The following is a 24,086-nucleotide window of genomic DNA, read 5'->3' as shown; positions in this document are numbered from 1 at the left end:
TATATAGAGTACAAAATCTCATATTTTACATTATTTTATATGTATTTGCACAGTACATATTTGCATTTGTACTCTTTCCAAACTCAGCCTAAGAAACATGACATTGTATAGATTGCTGCAAGGACAGATTTGATAAGCACTTCTTTTCCAGCGATCATACCGGGCAATCCTCTCAAGGATGTTATTAAACACGGCAGCTTTAGATCTACCCAAATTAGTAGGCAGTGCAAGGTATGAATGTGCATTATATACCGGTTGGATCCTGAACTCCAATCGGTTAAAAAAAATTGATTAGCAATGGCCCATATTGCAATTTTGGCCTTTATGGGCCCAAACCCATAGAGCCGCGAATTAAGCCGTCTGTGTCTTCTTCTCAAAAAAAAGAAAAAAAAAAAAATGAAGCCTTCCTCGCCGTTATTCGGCCGCCGGAAATCCGACCGGCTCTGGCTCCGAGATTTAAGACAACAAGCGTAGCGGGCCCATGCCTTGTCCCGGACCCACCAACAAGCAGATCTGAACATTCCCGCGAATGCATCTAGATGAGCAGTATTCTAGTTCACGTGCTTAATTGTCAACTCTATCCCGTCCTCCTGGTATCGGCCCTCTATTCATTTTCCACGTTTGCTTTAGTTTCTTTTCATTGTCCGAACTCCGAATTCTTCTGAGATGGGTGTGCGGAACGCCTACGTAGACGATGATGATGCTGCAGCTGCTTCTTCCAAGTCGTCATCTTGGTTCGCAAGTTTTTTGTCTTCAGCTCTCAGAACCAAAACCCTAACCGGTTCTTCATCGGATACTTACATCCGTACTCCCTCCGGTGAAGGCCTCGTTCGTCGTCTTGGTCTTTTCGATCTCATCCTGCTCGGTATCGGCGCATCGATCGGTGCTGGAATCTTCGTCGTCACGGGGACCGTTGCTCGCGATGCTGGACCAGGTAGTTTCGTGCTTTTCCTTTTGTCTTCTCATCTTATGTTTTTAATCTCTTCGTTTCCCTCTTCGGGAATGGTTTGACTTAATTTTGTTGGCTTCTTAAATTCGTTGTTGCGATGATTTCAGTTCCTATCTTCATGTTGTATTATCGAATACATGCTATATGTCAGTTATCTTCTATAGTATCTGATCCTGTATGATTCGAGGAGTATATTTTTCTTTAAATTATGTGCTAGGAGTGGCTTCTGTCGTGACTTCTTCAAAACATACTTGTTTTTGTTTTGCACCCAATTTTCTGTTCAACTTTAATTTCGATGCTTCTGTACATCATTATTGGGATCATTCATTGGGAGACATTTTACTACATTTGGTCTTAATTTTCTCGTCAGTTTACCAGCAAATATAATTTTTTTTTGTTCTTTTCCTTTTCATTATTTTTCTGCATAGCATGAACCAGGGGAATAAAAGATTATCATCATTACCTTACCAAGTATCTATGAGTAACACCTAGAAGCTCTTATTCTACAGAAACTGCAGGACATCCTTTTACAATATCAATATATCACACATTTGAGAACTATTATCTCCATAATTTGTCAATGCTTGACGAAGATCGGTTGCAATCTAGAGAGATAATGCTTTCTTCATTGAAATTTGCATCAACAACAAAATATTCCAGGGATTACACTAGTTCTGCAAACTGTTGAGTTGGGTAGAAAATAGTGCAATTTCATTCTTCAGTAGGATTTCAAACATTTTACCTGTACTTGGGGTATTTTCTATTTGGTTGGCTGGGGACTTGTAATTAGGGTTGGCAATTATTCATTGCCAACAGCCACTGAGTGTGAAAAGGACTTTCCTAAGTGGATCAAGCATCGATGTTGGATTCTTGAGAAAAGACTTCTACTAAAAGTAGGCTGAAACACTTTTACAATGTAGGTAGAGATTGTAAAAGAAATCATTTTGTTTGTTGTGTGACTAAGTTCATTTACAGGGACAAACCTATGGAAAAGAGCAGAGGGAGTGAGATATGGATAGAAGAAGAAGTGACCAGCAAGAAAGTTTCAGGAGGAGAAGGAAAGAAAGTCCAAAGAATGCCAACAGAAAGAGGGGGTGCAGATGAAGTTTGTAGAAGACAATGATGGTTGTAAGGATTTTGAAGAATCAGAATATCTATAGCTGTTGGGATTAATGTGGGAGGTGGCAATGTAAATTTAAACGATTTTGAAGACAACTATCAAGGACAAGTAAGTATTATCTGATTTTGAGAAGACAAGGGAATTCTTATTGTTTGGGAGAAAGAGGAAAAGGAAGATAACGAGAAAATGGAAGAGGGGTTGGGTGTTGATAGAGCCATTGGGGAGGGTGTAAATAGGGGTGTCAACGGTATTTGGAAATCCGATTTCGAGTTTGAGATTCGACATAATCGAATCGAATTCGGATATCCTATTCATACTGAATAGCTAATCGGATTCGAATTCGGATATGACCTGATTCAATTCGATAAATATCCGAATTCGACCGATTATTTAATTTTTATATATAATATATAAAATTTGTAAATGTTTTATATACTTTATATATATAATATTTATTTTATATATTTATTAATTATTTAAAATAATTAATTAGTCGAATTCGAATTGAATCGAATATTCGAATATTTAGTCGGATTCGAATTCGGGTATCGAAATTTTTAATCGGATTCGAATTCGGATATTGCCTGATCCGATTTGAATTCGATCTGTTTACACCCCTAGGTGTAAATGAGATGGGGGATGAGGTATGGGAGGTGTTAGTGTTTGATGGGGATTTGGATGAAGGGGAGAAAGCTAGTGGTGGCTGTAAACCAGCATGGGTTGAAGAAAAGAAGGGTCAAATTGGAGAACAAACAAGAGAGGAGGTGGGAGAAAAAGTAGTGATGTAGAAGGAGAGTTGAACGGGAAGGGTAAGGAGGAAGCATATGGATCTATTAAAGGAGAACTAAACCGATGGAGGATTCTGGTGAACAAGGAGACGGTGCAGTGGAGGAAGATTATCAGAATGAGGAGATAAAGATGGATGAAACACATGCAATTGAAAGATCAATCAATTTGGAGACTATTGTGAATAGTGAGGTGGAGGTGAACAAAACATTGGGGCTATTTTTTACTAGAAGTTCAGGACTATTATCAGTCTTGAACCCTAATGAATCTCAGGATCGAAGATAAGAAGAAAGAAAGAGGAGAGAAGAGAAAGAGGGAGGAGAAGCGGTAGAACACAAGGGTTGAAAGGAGGAGCAAAAGCTTAATGTTCTGTCGTTGCCACTTTAATTAATATTTATAGGTTATGCTCATTACATGGAAAGGATAGATCTGCCCTTAGTGTTTACATAACAAATAGAGTAAAACAAAGACTGAAATAAATAACAACTGAAACAACTAAATGACCAATAGCTAACCCTAGGCAGACTAGAACATCTTCTACCCTACGAACACAGTGGGACCGTAGTTGTGGGGCCCACATCAGTGTTCTCTACACTCCCCCTCAAGTTGGGAATAAATGTTTATCATTCCCAACTTGGATAGATCTGCCTCTAGCTTCTTCCGTGATACAGCTTTAGTGAGGATATCTGCCAGTTGCATATTGGAGGTGATGTATGGGAGACATACTTCTTGTGATGAGACCCTCTCTCGTACAAAGTGTCGATCAACTTCAATATGTTTAGTCCTGTCATGCTGCACTAGGTTGTGTGCTATATTAATAGCCGCTTGATTATCACAATACAACATCAGGGGCTTCTCATACTCAACACCCAACTCCTCAAGTAGTGATCTCAGCCAAAGAATTTCAGCCACTCCATTAGCCATTGACCTATACTCAGCTTCAGCACTGGATCGAGAGACAACACTTTGTTTCTTATTCCGCCAAGAAACCAGGTTACCTCCCACAAGAGCACAATATCCAGAGGTAGACCTTCTGTCATCAACACTCCCAGCCCAATCGGCATCCGTATAGACTTCCACCTTCATGTGGTCATTGTTCTTGAACAGTATACCTCTACCCGGGCATCTCTTCAAGTATGCTAGTATCCTTTCTGCTGCTAGAAGGTGTGTGGTTTTAGGAGAATGCATGTACTGACTGATAACACTAACGGCATAACTGATGTCTGGTCGGGTAAGGCATAGATATAGGAGCTTTTCCACTAACCGCTGGAACATAACTTTGTCTTCAAGCAGCTCCCCACTCTCTGCATTAATCCAGTGGTTCTGTTCAATGGGTGTATCTGCAGGTTTGACACCTGGCTTTCTAGTTTCAGCCAAGAGATCTAACACATATTTCCTCTGAGAGACAAAGATCCCCTGCTTAGATCTAGCAACCTCAATACCCAAAAAGTACCGTAGTGTACCCAGATCTTTCACCTCAAACTCTTGATGAAGGAGCTGTTTGAGGGACTCAATCTCATGGTTGTCGTTTCCTGTGATCACAATATCATCAACATAAACTGCAGGTAGTGTCAGTGACGACTCCACCCTCTTGACAAACAGTGTATGATCTGATTGAGCCTGTACATAACCGAACTTCCCAAGGGCTAGTCTGAATCTGTCGAACCAAGCTCTAGGTGATTGCTTCAAACCATACAATGCCTTATTGAGCCGACAAACTTTCTTACCTGCCTCTGTATCATAGAATCCAGGAGGCAACTACATCCATTTAGTACAAAGGCCAAGTGTGGCTTGCTGCAAGAGATAATAGAACCCGAATGGTGGTCATTTTGGCTACCGGGGCAAATGTCTCCAAGTAATCTATACCATAAGCTTGAGTGAACCCCTTTGCAACTAGCCGAGCTTTGTACCTTTCAATGGAACCATCCGCATTATGCTTCACAGTAAATACCCACCTGCATCCAACTGGTTTCTTTCCTTTGGGCAAGTCAACTAGCTCCCAGGTATTATTTTTCAACAGGGCATCCATTTCAACTTGCATTGCACCTCTCCACCCCGGGACTGATAGGGCTTCTTGCACTGTTCTCAGAATAGGGACATCAGCAACAGAGGTGAGATAGGACCTGTAGGAGGGAGATAGGCGATCATAGGACAAAAATTGGGAGATGCAGTGGGCTATAGATGTGGTGCAATGCCGTTTTCCTTTACGGAGGGCAATGGGAAGGTCAAGGTCATCTGTAGAGGGTGAGGTAGCAACAATGGAAGGAGTCTCTATGGGCCCTAGGGCTGTAATATCTGGACTTGGAGCTGCAGAAGAGATTGTAGCTGGCTGGGACTGCTGATGACCAGGATCAATCTGCCTGCATCGCCTGTGATAGACTCTCAACTCCCGATCCCTTTGACCACCCTCGCTACTACAACCCTCATCATCAACTGGAATAGGTAAAGGAACAGCCCCAAAGGTATTAACCTTGTCCTCACTGCACTCCTCCTCCTGAAGAAAAAGACCCAAATCTCCATGCTCACTACTCTCCCCCTGAGGAGAGACCCGAGAATAGTAGGGTGTCTCCTCAAAGAAAGTGACATCCATGGATACAAACTTCTTCCCTGAGACAGGATCATAACAACAATAACCCTTTTGAGTTTGTGCATAACCAAGAAAGATGCATTTGGAGGCCTTGGGTTGAAACTTGGAGTGATTGGGACCAAGAAGCTGAACAAAACAGGTACAACCAAATGTCTTGAGGGGAATAGTGAACAACTCCTCATTGGGGTATAGAAGGGAAAAAGGAGGTTTCATATCAAGAACCCGAGAAGGAATCCGATTAATAAGATATACCGCCATAAGGATAGCATCACCCCAGAAGCGAATAGGGACGTTGGAGGTAAACATAATACTTTTAGCCACTTCCAAGATGTGCCTATTCTTCCTCTCTGCAACCCCATTCTGCTGAGGTGTATGAGGACACGTGCTCTGGTGGATAACCCCATGATTAAGGAGGTACGATGCCAATGGCTTAGCAAAGTATTCCTTTGCATTATCAGATCTAAGCACTTTTATCCTGGCATCAAATTGTGTTAGGATCATTTGGTGGAAGTTTTGGGTCAGGACAGACACCTCATCTCGTGATCGCATAAGATAAACCCATGAAAAACGGGTGTGATCATCAACAAATAGCAAAAAATACCTGTACCCCCTCATAGAAGGAATGTGATATGGCCCCCAAACATCAGTATGCACAATATCAAAAGAACTATTACTCCTTTTATTACTCAATGAATAAGAGTTTCTACAATGTTTAGCCAACTCACAACTTTCACACTTCAACTGAGATGACTCAACAGACTCAAACAAAGTAGGAAACAGACTCTTCAAGGACCGAAAAGATAAATGACCCAATCGGTTATGCCACAACATAACCGGACTCACAACTTGAGAAACAAGTAACTTCTTATCCACTGACTCTTCTCGACGAGAACTCTCCCCGAGCAGATAGATCCCATTCGTCTCACAGCCAGTCCCAATCACCTTCTTCATCTCCATGTCCTGAAAAACACATCGGTCAGGAAAGAAAGTTACTAAGCAGTTCAAATGTTTGGTAATGCTACTGACGGAAAGGAGGTTAGTATCCAGTTTAGGAACATGCAAGACAGAGGACAAGGATATAGTATCTGATAGTTTGATGTCACCCTTGCCAGAAATAGGGACAAGAAAGCCATCAGCTATAGATACTTTATCCCCACCAGAAGATAAGTGATAAGTAGTAAACAAAGAGGGCAAGCTGGTCATATGGTCAGATGCACCTGAATCTATTACCCAACACGGTTCAGTAGTACCTGGAGCGGAGGCATGGTAGGCTGAGGCTCGAGTACCTGAGTGTGCAAAGGCCGATGTAGCCGGAGCTAATGATGATTGCGATAACTGAGCTGAACTGCCAACTTCCTTCTCCAATTGTATTAGAGCTGCCCGAACTGCAGCTAAGGTCTCTAATGGTGTGCCTCTCGTGCCAGATGAGGATGCTGAATCAGTAGTCGCAGCCACATGAGCATTACTCCTTTTATTTCTCAACTTTGCCGGGACCAAATGTGGATGCAGCTTCCAACATGTTTCTTTTGTGTGTTTAGGTTTCTTGCAATGCTCACACACCACATCCCTTTTATCTTCTTTCTTTCTGTCCCTCTCTGAATCACCCTCTGTTTTGGGTTTGACAGCTACCAAGGCAGGTGTAAGCGGCTGAGGTTGCATCATGACTTTCCTCCTGGTCTCTTCATTGTGCACTAAGGAGTATGCCTGAGAGAGGATCACACTATCTCTGGTCAAGATCTTCTGCCTCACAATATCATATTCTGAATTCAGTCCTACTAGAAAATCAAACACTCTGTTTGTCTCAATGTGCTTTCTATGTATCTGAGCATCTTTGGGACTCTCCCACTCAAGAGTCTCTAAGTGATCAATCTCATGCCACAGGGACTGCAGGTTAGAGAAATAGACCGACACTGGTTTCTCTCCTTGTTTAAGGGCATTCACCTCACATTTCAACTCATATGCTCTAGCAACATTAAGGGATTGGGAGTAAGTCTCTTTCATCACATTCCATATCTCATTGGCTATCTTTGCCCATAAGTAATTTCGGCTGATATGGGGCTGCATTGAATTACAGAGCCATGTCATAACCAAGTAGTTTTCTTGGACTCACTTGGTATACATAGGGTCTCCCTTGGAAGGTTCTGCTACATCTCCCAAGAGATACCCTACTTTGCCCCTTCCCCCAATAGCCATCATGGCTGATTGGGCCCATTCCAAGTAGTTTGATCCATCAAACTTAACGGTTGTAATCTGAAAACCTGTCTCAAAACCACCACCATAACTGCTGTTCCCAAAACTGCCTTCTACCTGATTCTTAAACTCCATTTCTGTCAAGAACCAGAAGTATCAAAGATTATGGTTACTACAGTCAAAACCAGCACTAGAACTCCCAACAACAGTCACAAAATCAGTAGAGAACCAATCTGTACTCACGATAGATGTGCATGAAATATATATAAGACTGATCTGAAATCAATAACCACACACAACAGCAACTGTCCGAACTGTTTTCACCCCTTCAAAAGTGTTCGAAACCCCAAAAGAAGACTGAAACACAGTTTGAAGAACAATCTGATATGCTAAAGCCAATTCGAGGTTTTAATCAGTCCTAAGAGTCGTACAGATAAGGTTTGTATTAGGGTTAATATGAAACCCTAAAACTGATCAATGTTGAGGACCGTAGCTGTGGGGCCCACATCAGTGTTCTCTACATTTTTATAGGGGGTGAAGATTTTGCAAAGAAGGCATTTAAAAAGTTGGAGGGAGAGGGAGCAAGAGAAAATGGTTTATGATGGGGTTGATTCAATTTTGAAGGAGCAAGAGGTTCTAGATGCACTGGGGTTTAATAAAAATGTTGGAGTGGATAATAAAGAACAAATGAGGAGAGTTGAGTTGAAGACATTTGAAAAGAATGTGGTTTTGGATCTGGAAAGGATTAATGGCAGTTCTAAGCAGGTGAAGGAGTGTAAGAAGAATCTTAATGCACTGAAACGTTTTAAAAGGTGTGAACACAATCAAGTTATTCCAATCTTAAAAGTATTTGCAAGATTCAAAGGATTTGTGTGTTTGGGATGGAGCCTAACAGAAAGTTGAAGAAAGTCGAAAAAGTCTTCAAGAGGTCTAATGAGGATCCGATAAATGCCTCTGTTGCTGCTGATTAAGGAAGTAAGTTTTGGTTAGTGATTGGTGGTGGTTGATTCTGGGTTGTGGTGTTCTCTTTTTCTTGGTTTTGGGTGGTAGTTTTGTTCAAAGGGAGTTGGATCTGTTTTTGGGATGATTTTGTATCATTATTGTTTAAGAGTTATTTATGTATTGGTTTTTACTTTGTTTGGTGGCTTGGGTGCTGATGGTGGGTTTTGTGTTGTAGGAGCCGGTGAGTTGTTTAGTTGGGTGTAGGGTTTCTTCTCCTCTCGGGTGACTTCATGTCTCCTTCCTTGTACTCTTCTATCTTATTTTAATAAAATTTTTATTTTTTACTACCAAAAAAGTTTTGACAATAAATGCTAATTTTGGATGTATCCCCAAGTCCAAGTTTTTTCCTCTTGCTGAATAGAGTCACGAACACACATCAGATTCTGATTCCTGTGTCTATGTCCATGCAACAGGTGCAATCACTTTGTATTATTCAAATGAATTAAAAGATCAGTTAATTTTCTTGTTGATTCCCTAACCAGGGAAGGTATTGGGGGGAATGTTGCATTGAGGGTAGGCCCTCGAGACGTGTCTGCTGCATCACCAGTGTTCTAGCTTAAAAACTTTAAGCTTGATCTTGTTTATATTTAGATCCCAAACTTAGATTCCCAACCACCTGAAAAATTGTAGACCCATTTCTTCACAATGTACTCCACATGTGGCTACAGGACCTGTAAAGATATTAGAGGTGCTTCATCAGTGGAGTCAATAAAAATATCATAAATTGAAATTAGACTCTGATCCCCCCTTCTATCAGGTTGTCCTATCTATTCTGTTGGCTTGGGAAGCTAGAATTCTTGTCTTGTAGAGATCAATTGGCTTTAATGTTTATCTCCTCAAATTATATTCTACTTTCACTATTAAAGACAAATTGAGGAGTCAACTTTGTTAATTTCATTCTTTTCCTGAAGGTAATATTGGGTTAAACACAAGCAAATGATTTTATGATAATGTTATAATTGTCACAGAAGCATTTTAATTGGTAAAGTAGGAAATGATAACCAGTGGTTTTTCCCCTGATAATTGCAACTGTAGATTTCCACAATATAATGTGGGAGAGCTTTAGAATCCAAGAAGTGGCATTGCTGGTACTTCATACGCTTTTAAGGATACATGCAAAAGAGCTTCAGAATGTTCTAATTTTTAAGAATTTATAATGCGTGGAATGTGGTGCAAAACCAAAGGTTGAGGAAAGGGAAGTGAAACTCAATCCTTCCTCTAGATTTGTATGGGCTTTCTAGTGTCTGTATGGGTGGGCCCATAGTCAAATTTTCACAGATGCTGATGTATTCAACAAATTCTAGCCTAATGAATGTGTGGGTTGCTCCAAGGGTCAACAACATTGAGTCCATTCCAGTAAGCCTAATAAGTTGGCACTACCAACTTTACAACTTATGTGGATCCTGTGTGATATACAAAAGATTCACTCTCAATCAAATCTTCTCAAGATTCTTATAGTCAAATCTTTAGTTCCTCAAGATTAGCTGAGTGTTTGAAGGATCTAAATGATTAGTTTCTAACAAGTATTTCTCTCTTAGTCTCATTATTTAGGAAATTAAATATATTGTAATTTCAAAAGAGATATTTTGAATTCACTATATAAATCCATGCAAAAACTCTTTTTAAGAAATTGATGAATGAAGCAATGAATTTGAATTGCTCTTGCAATTTTATCTTTTAATGCTTTATCCTGGAGAAGTGATGTAAGACATTGTAGGGGTCCTAAAAATTTCAGGTTTAGTGGTGAGCTTTGTGGGGTGAAGGAGGGGCTTTATGTGACTAAGGATGAGAATAGGGACGGAGAAGCAAGAAGACAGCTTGCTGTCCATCACAGAATGAGCAAGAGATTAAAAAAAAGGAAACAAGCTCTTGTTGTTGGGATAAATATCAAAGAGATATATCACTTAGTAGAAGAAATAGGTGAGAGGGAGGGGGAATAGAGAGAAAAATTTTTGGCAACAAAGTTGTAAACTTGTAATGACTATCGAGGAATTAAGCTCATGACCCACATTATGAAACAAGTATATCAGAGACATGGAAGCTATCTTTTTTTTTGGAGAAAATTGATTGGAAAGTTTAGAGAGAAAAAAAGAGATCTCCATATGGTGTTCATAGAGAAAGCATATGATAGAGTTCCTAGAGAGATAATATGATGGGTTTTGGAAAAGAAAGGGGGTTAAAAATAGGTTTATAGACTTTCTATCTATCAAAAAAAAAAAAGGTTTATAGTCCCAATTAAGAATATGTATGATGGTGCAACAGCCAATGTTAGAACACTTATAGGAGAGGCATCAGATTTTACATTACAATGGGCCTTCACCAAGGTTCAGCACTTAGCTGGTTAACCCTTATTTATTTGCACTGGTCATGGATTCTAAACATATTCAGGAGGAGGTCCCATGGTGCATATTGTTTACTGATGACATCATCTTAATTGATGAAACTAATGAAGGATTTAATGCAAAATTAAACTTATGGAGAAAATGCCTTAGAAGCAAGAGGATTTAAAGTAAGTAGGACTAAAATTGAATATATGACACGTAATTTAACTAGTAAACATGTATGTGCATTTGCACATGGCAGTTTCTGAATGGTTATAAGTGAGCAGTTTTTGAACGGTTATAAGTGGGCAGTTTTTGAAGTGAGAGTAAAGGACATATATGCCCTCTTTGTGCCCACTATATGCTTAGATAAGAGGGGTAGAAAATGTCCAGTGAAAATTCCAGAAAAAAGGGCATTCGCTCTTTTATAGATAGTATAGATAACAATGGGAGTGCAAATCCGGGTACACTTAGGATTGGAGACTAAGAGATAACTCAATGTGACCTTTTTTGTTTGGTTTGATAAATGATAATTCATAACAAGAGAGAGATTGAGGATGTCGACCATGGAATTAGAGCATTGTGGGCAAAATGGAAGGGTGCATCTAGAGTTATATGTGATAGATGAGTACCACTTGGGTTAAAAGGAGAATTCTTCAAAACAATTATAAGGCCAACCGTGCCGTATGGAGCTAAGTGTTGGGCAGTTAAGAAACATGTCTAGAAAATGACTGGCATAAGTGTGTATGCTGGGATGGATGAGTGGAAAAACTAGAAAGGATAGAAGGCCATCAACAGCACCTGTAGAAATGATTTGTTACAAGTTGAAGGGGCTAGAAGGGAAAGGGGCTCTGAAAAAGACATGGGTTGAAGTAGTAAAAAAAGATGTAAGCACCAATAATTTAACAATGGATATGGCATTAAATAGAATGGATTGGCGAAACAAGATTCATATAGCCGACCCCATATGGTTGGAATAAGGCTTGGATGATGATGAACCAGAATTCACTAAAACAAACTTTATTTCATAAATCAACTCTCTTTTGTCAATTATAATTTTTCTATTTATAGACTCACTATAAGAATTTGGACATCCCTTTGTAGTTCCAATAGTCCAATTTGGACTCAGAAACTGACCCAAAGCAACTTCTTCTAAAAGTTCTAATTGCTTTAAACTTAGACAAACCCATAGGGACACTTAAATAAGGACTCTAACTCTTAAAATAACTCTAATAACACTTTTCTTGAAATGCCAAAAATTAATAAAAATGATAAATCATGCTCTTACTATAAATAGCAAATACAATAATTACTATAAATAACAAGTTGGAAAATTACCAGAAATGGTAATTTTGAAATAACAGTTAATTACTAGAAAACTTAAAATCCTATTTCTAAGATACCATCAATTAAATAGTAAATTTAAAAATTTTAAAAATACCAATATCCCTATCACCCAAAAATTCTAAAATTGGTTTAGAAATTGGAAAGTGGTTTATTTCTCTACGAATTCTTTCTTTGTTTCAATATCTGCATCAAGAAGCATAATGGTGCTGAATCCATTACGGCCTACTTCATTTTCTGCTATCTTTTGTTGAATGTCTCTCTAAGTGGTACAGCAGCTTTCATCACCGGTTCTTTACTTATAAACCTATCAACTCTACACTCATCTTCACCCATTTATAATTTCTGTTTTCACTTGTTTATTAGTTATTTAATTTCTTTAAGTTCTGTCCAGCCTACTTTGTTGTGCAAATCAAGGATAAGTTTCAAACTAACAAGCTAAGGGATTTGTAGCCTGTTTTTTCACCTTTCTTAGTACCCATTTTAGCCACCTGATTAGCTGCTATTTAGGTGGGTCCTGCATCAAAATGCATTCAATTGATAGGATGCTTGCTTTTGTAGTAATCTGCTCTCTATATTTAACTGTTTTAATGCAGGTGTCACAATTAGCTTTATTCTTGCTGGGGTGGCATGCATGCTAAATGCACTTTGTTATGCTGAATTAGCTTCCCGCTTTCCTGCTGTTGTCGGAGGAGCATACTTGTATACATACACAGCTTTCAATGAGCTCACTGCTTTTCTTGTTTTCACACAACTGATGCTTGACTACCATATTGGAGCAGCGAGCATAGCACGAAGCTTAGCTAGTTATCTTGTGACAATATTAGAGTTATTCCCAATCTTCAGAGAGAACATTCCAAGTTGGATTGGACACGGGGGCAAAGAGTTCTTGGGAGGAGCTCTATCAATCAATATATTGGCTCCAATTCTCTTTGCACTCTTGACAATAATTTTATGCAGGGGTGTGAGAGAATCATCTGCATTGAATTCTTTCATGACAATGACAAAGGTTACTCCTTTATCAAAGAACCTTTTTTCCCCTGATTATCCTTCAATGCATTGTGCCTGTAATGCAAAGTATGGCTTTATAAGTACTTTATAGTAACTGCTCAGTAGGACATAGATATGAATGGCTAATGATGTGTTGCATGTGCTAGGGGATGGTATTCATCATCCAATGTGTTGCATAGGGAGATCTGCTATCTTTTAAGTTGATCTATTATCTGAGCCACTGTATCCTTTGTATTCCTCAGAGACAATGTGGTGAGTTCAGGAAAAAGAACTCTTATAAGATGAACATTTTGAATATGGTTATTTGAATAGTTAACTAGTGCCGTGAAAATCAAGAGGAAAAAAGTATTGGTGAAAGAGTTCCCTCTGTACCCTGCTCCAGGTTTCACTATTTGTACCAAAAAATTATTGATGCCTTGATAGAATGTCAATGGGTATGGGCTTTTTTTTGGGAACCCCTCATGGTATGGTTCTGAGTTTCGTATTTTGGGCTTTTATTTTTGTGGGGAGGGTTGATTGGGGGCAGCCTTTGTGTCCCTTATTGAGGAGCATGTGCAGTATCTTCTGTTATTTATACCTTGAATAAGCTGTCCTTATGTCTCTTTACCAGTAAAATGTTGTTGTGGTTTAGCCGGTAAGTACCTTTGAGATTCTCTCAATAGTTTATGATCTAGTGTTTTATGTGCATAAACATGTTCCTGGAATCAAGTTATTGAGGCTAACATATCCAAGAGACCAATCCTTATCATAGCTATGCTTTTTTTTTTTTTTTTTTTTTTTTTTTTTTTTTTAGGAAACAGTAACTTTCATTAGATAAAACCAGAGGAACAACTGTCACCTTCTAAAGTAAAAGGTGACCCGTATAACAACTAACTTACAACACTGCACAAAACAAAACCTCCCAATTCACCCCTTGTTATGCTTCGTTGTCAGCTAAAGCATTTGCTGACCTCCTAGACCAATACACTTGTGCACCCAGTTCCCTTGTGAGGCTCAATAATTCCCTTACATGTTGTCCAAGGGACCACGTTCCCAAACTATTTGATTGCAGCCAACCTACTACTAATTTGGAATCCCCCTCCACTTCTAATTGTTGAAAACCCAATTGCTCGGCCCATCTGAGCCCCTGGAGGAGAGCCAATACTTCAGCTCTAAGCAAGTCCCCCAAACCTATTGGACCGGAATACAAAGCTAGGATTTTTCCTTCCGCATCTCTAAACACACCCCCTATTCCAGAAGATCCGGGGTTCCCAATAGAGCTGCCATCAAAGTTCAGTTTGACATTACACTGCATAGGAGGGGACCAAACTGCTTGTATGGTAGGTGATGAAGTAGAAGATTTCTACTTCATAAAGTTGAAGATTTCTTACTGCAATATTATTTCTTTGTTTGGATTATTAGACCTCTGTAGTGCTCATGATGTGTTTCATTTCTACTTAATCTTCCTAAGGTCACAGTTACATCAGTGTAGGGGCATTTTAAAAAGTATTGTCATATGATGCCAATATGAAAGCTGTTTATTTTTCTTTTTCTTTTTTTTCACTTTTTCTCGACTGGCATGTGAACACCAATCCTGTTGCAGGTGGTAATTGTTCTTTTGGTCATCCTGGTTGGTACTTTTGAGGTTGATGTATCAAATTGGTCTCCTTTTGCACCAAATGGATTTAAAGCAATAGTAACTGGAGCAACTGTAGTATTTTTTGCATATGTTGGATTTGATGCAGTGGCTAATTCTGCCGAGGAATCTAAAAGACCACAGGTGTGTAAACTAGCAAACTTGGTTCTGGGTGGCCCAATTTAAGGCATGTTCAGTACTCTGTACAAGTAATATCTCTTTCTGATTCTTTCTAATTCTTTCTAATTGCTTTTATTTATTTTTTTTTATTTTTTTTATTTTTTATTTTTTTACTTTTAGAGGGATTTACCAATAGGCATTCTTGGAAGCCTTCTCATCTGTGCAGTCTTATATATTGCCGTCTGCTTAGTGGTTACTGGGATGGTTCCTTACAAGTTACTTGGTGAAGATGCTCCTTTGGCTGAAGCCTTTACATCGAAGGGCTTGAAATTTGTTTCTATTTTGATCAGTATAGGTGCTGTTGCTGGCCTTACTACTACACTTCTGGTTGGCTTGTATGTTCAGGTATACTCAGATTCCAATGTAGTTGACATGCATGATCATGCATATAACCTAACAGTGTTTCTTATGAGCAGTCTCGGTTGTATCTTGGTCTTGGAAGAGATGGTTTACTACCTTCCATATTTGCAAGAATACACCCATCACTTCACACTCCTGTTCACTCCCAAGTCTGGGTTGGTGTGGTTGCTGGTGTCTTGTCAGGATTATTTAATGTGCATGTGCTTTCACATATTCTTTCTGTTGGCTCATTGGTATGATGATCTCTTAACCCTCACATTTTTTTTGATAGTCAACAGAAATAAATTTATTCATGCATGTTGAGGTTCTTATTTTATCTTGTTTTCCTTTTCTATAATTAAAAATGAATTACTCATGCATCTCACATAGACATTATCCACCCCATGCAGACAGGTTATTCTGTTGTTTCAGCATGTGTCATAACCCTTCGTTGGAATGATAAGGCAGCAAACCAAGTGTCTCCAAGATGGATCTCAACATGGAATGAAGGTGTCATTTGCCTTCTTTTAGTTGCCTGTTGTGGATTCGGTGCCGGGCTATGCTATCGTTTCAATGCTTCATTTATCATGCTTATGATAGTTATACTAATAGCAATGCTTGGTGCCCTTGCTCTCCATTATCGTCAGGTAAGTACTATTTATGTATACACACTAGCCCTTTATGTTTCATATATTCTTTTAAAGCTTAGTGAGAGTTAAAATAATTAATAGATAGCTAAGATGTGGATAAGTCGATAATATGATGAGAGTCCTGATTGAATCAAGTAAATGATATCGGTGTCTAGCCACTTAGTCAAATTAATCTTCTCTTTATTGGATAGAATCTAATCAAATTCCCTTCTTGATTGTAATCTTTTCCTTTATTTTTTGTTCTTTTGTTGTTTTTATTGTTCTCTATTTCTTCCTGAGTGGGAAATATGTTTGATGCACTGGCTGTAATGTCGAGCATGTTCACTATTGCATTTTCTAAGATTGTGAATGGATCATGCATATGATCATATTGTTTCATTATTCACCTGTTCTCTAAATTGCCTCTTTCCTTTATTTTTCCTTCTATTCAGGTCTACACAGATCCATCAGGGTTTCGTTGTCCAGGAGTTCCTATTGTGCCAGCTGTTTGCATCTTCTTTAATATTTTCTTGTTTGCTCAGGTTTGCTTCTAAAACCAGACCTGATTATTCACATAATTAGCATAGGCAGTCTGACAATTCATCATGAATATAACATTGTTGAGAAAGATTTGGAAGATTGATAATCATGTGGGATTCCTTTTGCAGTTACACCATGAAGCATGGTTGAGATTTGTTGTCCTCAGCATCATTTCAGTTGGTATCTATGCATTTTATGGGCAATATCATGCTGACCCGGTAAGTTCACATCAGGCAATAGTTTATCATCGTGCACCTTCAGAAGAAGCTTAATAATTACAGCCACGTTTATGAATAGCTGTGCCTCTTGATTGGGTTTATGGTGTATTTCTATATTATTGATTCCATGAATGTCCTGCCTTGTATTTCTGAAGTCAGAGTATGGTGCAGTGGGAATGTTGTATCATAACATTTATCACTTGCTGTAATCGGCGGGCTTTACATTGGAAAGAAATGAGAAGAATGCATGTAGAGATGTTTGGTGGCAAAATGTATATGCATATACTGTCAGGCTAATTTATCTGGCAACATGTTCTATTTGATCAGGTTGGTGTATTTTTTCCTGCTATCCTAAAAGAACTCTCAAATGTTATTAACAAAGTTCTCATTTTCTTGTTTGATTGGAGGAAATTTACAGCGCCTGTTGCAATTTCTGGAATGCTTAAAAACAAACAGGAATTTCTGGATACGCTTTATTCTCTCCCTCATTCGTTATGGCATTGAAGAAATACAAGTTAATTTTTTGGGTATTTTTCAAAATTCCTGCTGAGACCGTTTAAAATGGTCGGAAATGACAAGTATTCAAGTGAAGCTACTTGCAAAGCAATTAAGCAAACGGCACATGTAGGCCTATCTGGGTAAGTTTTTCTTGGGAAATATTTACCTTGTAATACATTTTCCCATGACCTTTTATTAGAAGCGGTATTTTTGTCAACTCCCTCCAACCCCCCAAGTGGGAAAGTTATTTATCCACCTAAGAGATGGATATTACTTATTCGGGCCCGGGGGGATTATTTTCCCCCAAGAAAAATAAACTTTTCTTGACCCTCACATAAATCTGAAAAAAGAAAATGTGATTATTGATAAATGGGAACCAAAATCCCATTGACCAACTTTCCCCTCTCAAAATCCAAAAAAAAGAATGCCCCTATAGTGTTCGTATGCCTGCCAAATAGGTAAAGTCATGTGGATCAAAATCATATGAATGAAATACTCGAGGGAGACCGGTCTGTTTGGGGCCCTAGAGAAAAATGGAACATCTTGGTCGTAAAGGAGAAATGGGAGAATATTATACTAAAAAGGGACCAGATGGATGGATAGATTTTTTTTTAGTAATAAACTAAATTTCGTTAATCAAAGGCCAGATACATCAACTCCGTCCAAAAAACCTTTTGCTAGCCAAGATAGATTTTTTTTTAGTAATAAACTAAATTTCGTTAATCAAAGGCGATATACATCAACTCCGTCCAAAAAACCTTTTCCACGAGAGATACAAGCAAGATAATGAACCACCCTGTTTAAGGTTATGTTTGGGAGTGTTCATTCAAAATAAGTGCTTTTTTAGGCCATTAAACATTTATTGGCATTTGGACTTATTTTTTTAAGCTCAAATTCTAACTTTTTTAAATGTTTAAGCAATAAGTACTTATTCGATTTTTTAAACTATCCTTTTACTTTAGTTAATTGACTAAGTATATCCTTATTCTTTGAAAATTAACTTAATTTACCTCTACTGAGCCGATCGGTCCTTAGCCAGCGGCGGTGATTGCCCCCTTCACCTCTGGCCCTTTCATTCTCTCTCCCCTTTGGCGCCGCTTGTCTCAGTACCCTAGCCCATTGCAGCTCGGAACCGGGTTTTGGATTGTCTCACTCTATAATTCATTCTCTCTCCCCTTTGGCGCCGCTTGTCTCAATAGGCTTCAGATTCATTTCTACCTTCGCAAGGCAGAATCAACAAATGCTCTCGTCAGGCATAATAGCCGGCTGATCAGTATTATCAGCCTTCCTCTTCCTTCGTGATAAATTTAATCAAAACCAAAACAAAAGTAAGGAGCACAACACAGCCACAACATCAATCACGCCACCCTGTCCCAGGCCTACCGGCACTAATGGTGGAAACGACAGTCACCCGTACCGATTGTCGTGCTTACTCTCGAATTGGCACCAAAGATAGGATGAGAATGCCACAACGTTTTCTATGTTCTCTCTTTTATCACCATCATAAAGTGAGAAGTTCTAGTGGCCGCTCATGCTCTGCCTAAGGCTTCCTTCGTATCATACTTTTTAGCTGAAAAAAAGAACTTCGGTTACTTGTTTTCCATGACTAGATGTGGGCAATGGGCGTATTGTAGCAGAGTCAATTTCACCGGTAGGGAGAGAGACCACTGGATTACTGTTTTTAAAGGGAATGGCAGTGGCTGTATCCGGCAACAGAGACGGAATGGTTGTTGCATTGGAACTTGCAATCGGTGTCGAGCTTGATGAGAACGGGACTGCCGCTGGTTCGAGTTGCAGCACCTGTAGCAGAACAGGGAAAAAAGAAAAAGAAGAAGAGGAAGAAGTTGCTACCGCGGCTGGTTCGAGTTGCAGCGGTGGTGGCAGAACAGGGGAGAAAGAAAAATAAAAAAGAAAAGAAAAAGAAGAAGAGGAAGAAGGAAGGAGAAAGGAAGTTGCGACCACCGCAACTTAGTATTGCAAGCGGTGGCGGCGAAACAGGGGAGAAAGAAAAAGAAGAAGAGGAAGTTGCAACCGCCGCTGGTTCTAGTTGCACGGTGGCGCGGTTGCACGGCCTCGAAACCGGTGAAAACAATAGAGGCGGTATAAGGGAAACACTTATTCTTCGAATTTGATTTAAGGGCAAAATAGGTATTTTAGTCATTTTGTTAATATTTTAACGGTGAAGGTAAGTCTTTGAAACCGGGTAGGATCAGTTAATTTTCTAACAGTAAGGGTACAATTAGTAAATTAATTAAACATAAGGATAGTTTAAAAAATTTATCCTTTAAAATACCTCTTATAAAATTACCGCTACAGTAAGTAAGGGTGCACTTAGTCAATTAATAAATCATAAGGGCAGTTTAAGAAATTTATCCTTTCAATTTTAAAATATACTTATAAAATTACAGCTAGTTGAATTTTATAAAATTACTTTTATAAAAGGATTTTTGCGATAATATTTTTACAAAAATACATTTACGAAAACACTTTTATGAAAGTATTTTTATAAAAGCATTTTAATGAAAACACTTTTATAAAATATTTTTATAAAAATACTTTATGAACTACTTATTCAATAATCACTTATTTTTAACTTATACACTCCTAACATGCCTAAATTGCAAGTAACATGAGAGAAATTCCCTATCAACACGGGACGTTTATCAGACTATATCCACAAAAATAATCCAAATCTCACTAGAAACTCACAATCAGACAAAATCATCACTGAATCTCTGAATCTTTTCCCAGCCCTTTTATCCAAGATAGAGATTTAATCATTTAAATATTAAAGTTTCTGAGTTCTTGGGCAGTAATAATAAGAACCGGAAAATAGATAGAATAAACCAATTGGTACCAAGCATCCCAATACCTTAGACAAATAGGCAAGACAGACTGTTGGGGAGAAAACAAAGAAGGAATTGTTTCCATAAGGTCAGCATATAAAATGATAACTAAGGGTATATGACTGATTGAGTGAATCATTTAAAAAATACAGGCAATAAATATCTGCCCCAAAATAAAGATCTTTCTTATGGTTCCTCTTAAATGATAAGTTAGCAACAGAAGCAATGCTGAGGAGAAAAGTAATGAACTTGGAATGGGCATACGCAAAAAAGGAACTAAGGATGTAAGTTATGGGTCTGTTTGACGTGTTTTTGGGAAGATATTCTTGTAGTTCTGACAGTTAAAAAATGCATTGAACTTTTGCATGCTGAACGATCCAAAGCACGTTTGGCAGATTTGTGCCTTTCCTCATCTTTATGTATAAGAATAAAACACAAAAGATGGGAGAAATTTCATATTAGAGCTTCCCAAAATCAGCCCAAAATGGGCTTTTCACGTCTTTTCGGTGTTTCACCTTTTGGCTACTAGATTTTCTACGTGCCAAACGGAAATAGATCGAAAATCAATTTTCCCAACTTGTAAACAGCTGAAAGACGTGCCAAACGAGCCCTGTATCTTCAAAGAGTGCATACAGAAAGTATGGATGATCACTAGTGACATCTACGAGGGACCATCTCAATCTCAAGAAGACCAATACCTTGATTGTTGCAATAAAATGGTGAATGAGAATTACATCACTATTGGAAAAAGAAATAATTTGCCTTCTATGCCCATCTGGAAAATAAAAAATGGCAGAACATTAACAATAAAAGTCTCTAACAACGTAAGAGAGAGGCATGTAATAATTCATATTACTTGAGCAAAACTAGTTGGAATGATTTCTTTTGGAGGAACAAGGGCTACACAAAAAACGGGAAGGTTGCCTTTGGACGATTGCAGGAAAGCCCAGTGTGGAGAAGCTCTACCCGCTTTATGCGTATATAATTTTTAGCCTGTTTTTTAAACTTATTTTTCCATAAAAAACAAACAATTGCTACAAATGAAGCTTATAGGGAATAATGTGAAAAATTTTGCACCAGCCGGGAATCGAACCCGGGTCTGTACCGTGGCAGGGTACTATTCTACCACTAGACCACTAGTGCTTTGTTATTTACTTGTTGATATAAGTTCTTATGATTCTCTTCTTCTGTTAGTAACTAAACGCACAACAGAATTACAGCCATTATTTAAGAAGGGGTTCGACTATGATATGGGAAAAATAACTGACCAATAAACTGAAATCACAAACGTGGGAATAAATAAAGTGTTATTAATATTCATGGATGGGTTTTGATTAGTCAAAACTCTTTCCATATCATAGATTTTCCCTTTAAGAATAGATCCAAAAAATAAATTCGTCACTTTAGGCTTAGTTTGGAAAGAATATAAATGTAAATATGTACAGTGCAAATACATACAAAATATAAGGTTTTGCGCTCTACATATTTGCATTTGTACTCCTTCCAAATTGAGACTTAATTTTTTTTACTAGCAGTCCTGCCAAGGAGTGGCCACATGAAATAGTATGAAGATGAAAGGATAAGGACTTACTGCCTGAGCAAGTGGGATGAAAGCACAGTTCAGATTGGGTCTACCCCTTCTCTATTAAATTTACTTTTGTTTGCTCATACTCATGGGATCTTAATTAGAGGTGACAGGATCTGATGTGCCTCACAAGCACATCCACCGTGCATTGGGAACATCTCCCATGAATAATACTAATAAGTATGGGAGATGTTCCTAATGCACGGTAGGATATGCGTGTGAGGCGTCAGATGTGAGGAGCAGATCAGGTCCCCAATAGAGATGTAAACATCCAAAGAAATGTATTTCATGGGAATGGAGAGATACTCTACCTTTTATAGATCTGCTCATGAAGGGAACAAGTTGGGTAGGCAATGAGAATCTTATAAAGTTCTCGAATGAATGATATGATTGACCAAGAGAGAAACATATGGAAAGAAGATATCATTAGATGAATTCAGTTTGGAAATTTACCTCTGATGGTAATTTCTCTGTGAAAAGTGAAATATAATGAGGAATGCCGGGAGGGGGGGCAGCGATATTGTGGCTAAACTGTTGAAAAAATTTGGAACCGAAAAATTCCCCCAAAGATTAGGGTTTTATGTTCTTGGCTATCAGTGGCAAGCTACCCACAAAAAATAAGCTTAGGGCGAGAGGTCTTGGTATAGATGGTAGTTGTAGTCATTGTGGAGAGGAGGAAAACATTGACCATTTATTCCTTAAAAGTAATCTCTCCAATCAAATTTGGATGACTGTGAATGATGACTTCCCAGCCCCTAATGATTTGGATTTGATAGTGAGAGATTGATTGATGGAACCAAATATCGGGGATCCAATCTACAATTTATGATCGAATGCACAAAGAAAAACCAGCAATTCTGTTATGGTTTATTTGGAAAAATAGGAAAGATTAGTGTTTCAATAACAATCTACTAACTATTATTCTCGATAGAGCTACTAACTATTTGAGGGACATTAAGACTTTAGAGAATAAGGAAAATGATAATATGAAAGTTGGGAAGTCTATTGAGTGGAAAATCCCAAACCAGAGTCAATAAAAATCAATTTTGATGCCTCTTGCAATGTTAATGGCTGATTCCCTATAGCATGTATTGCCAGGAATCATCTTGGCTCAATTCTTGATCTCAAAGCAACTTAGCTGAAACTTGGGCAGCTTGGGAAGTAATCAACACTGTTGTTGACTTCAAGGGTTTCCCAATCATTATTGAAGGTGATCCAAAGGTTGTCACTGACTGTCTAAGGAAAACCGTGAAGCTACCATGGAGACTGGAGAATATCATTGCAGAGTGTCTTAGTGTTTGCTCCCAGATAAACTACAGCATCAACTTTCGACACGCATATCATGAAGCAAATCAAGCAGCAGATTGATTAACTCGGAATGCTTTGGTTAGAGGTTCTATTTGTATTGAATGTATCCCTCGGGATCTTAGTTTTATTTGTTTTTGTGACTCCTGGGGTTGTGCTACCCCTCGTAACTTTCTTATATTTTACCCAAAAAAAGTGATAAATCCACCTTCATCTAATCCTTTTGGGTTGGGTTCAGTTGAGTCTAGATAAGATTGGGATCAGCTTGTGTGTGTGTGAGAGAGAGAGAGAGAAAGAGCATGTCCCAATCCCAACACCTGATAGGCAATTGTGCAAAATCAGTTCTAAACCAGACCTATAACGTCTATAATCTGCACCATGGGTTTGACCTATTGGAATTGACACCTATAATCTAACCTGCAATTTGACCAGTTCGGTTTCGATCCGACCCATTATGGAATCTTGAAGATCAAAGATGAATACTGTTGTTTCTTGTTGGTGGGCTGAACAAGTCCCAATTTGACGCCAAAGAATTATAGAAATTTGGAGCAAAGACAGTCGTTGGAAGCCTGCAGTCCAAAATCTCATTTAGGCCGGGGCCGAACTGGAAAGGCTTAAACCGGACATACGTTTAGTGTTTCTGGGAAAACACCACAAACACATCATATGCAAATGTGTTGGAAGATCTTGGGCTTAGGGGTTCCCATAACCGGGGGGGATGCCAGTAGAGTTCAAAATTTAGATGGCCCTAGCCCTACTAGCCCATACTACCGAAAACTTTTGAAAACTATTAAAACGCATCGGCAGGCCTAACTCACCAAATTCTGATTCTGCACTCTTGACAATAAATGGAGCCCAGAAACATGCAGAGTTGGGGCGATCAATTTTCATTTCCACACCCGAATTCAATCAATTCAAGCACAATCTTGCAGAAGTGTGTTAGGCTGTTAGCTAGGTAGCAGAGTTGGAAGCAGAATGTTGTCAATGCATCCCAGGATAAAATAATCCGAGCATACTAGTC

At 38.6% G+C, this 24,086-nt stretch overlaps 1 protein-coding gene and 1 non-coding gene across 3 annotated transcripts; one reads left to right on the top strand and one right to left on the bottom strand.

Annotated features, from left to right (window-relative positions):
- The first annotated feature begins 306 nt into the window (after positions 1–306).
- CAT9 (cationic amino acid transporter 9) lies at positions 307–17,242 on the top strand. 2 transcript variants are annotated; one of them, XM_088962433.1, is made up of 9 exons: positions 307–934; positions 12,896–13,308; positions 14,893–15,069; positions 15,226–15,450; positions 15,522–15,698; positions 15,855–16,091; positions 16,526–16,615; positions 16,742–16,831; positions 16,987–17,242. In XM_088962433.1, the coding sequence occupies exons 1-9, from the start codon at positions 667–669 to the stop codon at positions 17,038–17,040; spliced, it is 1,731 nt and encodes a 576-aa protein (XP_088818559.1). In that variant the 5' UTR covers positions 307–666; the 3' UTR covers positions 17,041–17,242. The 2 variants fall into 2 exon arrangements, with proteins under 2 accessions (XP_088818559.1, XP_088818558.1); XM_088962432.1 differs by having other exon boundaries at positions 318–934; positions 16,991–17,242.
- Positions 17,243–21,247: 4,005 nt separating this feature from the next.
- Positions 21,248–21,318, bottom strand: TRNAG-GCC (transfer RNA glycine (anticodon GCC)). The gene has a single exon. It is a non-coding gene; the product is annotated as a tRNA-Gly (tRNA).
- Between the last annotated feature and the right edge of the window lie 2,768 nt (positions 21,319–24,086).

Source organism: Nelumbo lutea, chromosome 1 (assembly GCF_056320005.1).
Source record: "Nelumbo lutea isolate HS-2025 chromosome 1, American lotus-T2T, whole genome shotgun sequence".
Lineage (NCBI taxonomy): Eukaryota > Viridiplantae > Streptophyta > Magnoliopsida > Proteales > Nelumbonaceae > Nelumbo > Nelumbo lutea.
This window is presented reverse-complemented; position numbering and strand designations above follow the sequence as displayed.

Coding starts and splice junctions, on each gene's coding strand:
- CAT9 (XM_088962432.1), top strand. CDS start 667: ATGGGTGTGCGGAACGCCTACGTAGACGATGATGATGCTGCAGCTGCT. Junction 15,070..15,225: donor AGGAATCTAAAAGACCACAG/GTGTGTAAACTA, acceptor TTTTACTTTTAG/AGGGATTTACCAATAGGCAT. Junction 16,092..16,525: donor TTGCTCTCCATTATCGTCAG/GTAAGTACTATT, acceptor CCTTCTATTCAG/GTCTACACAGATCCATCAGG.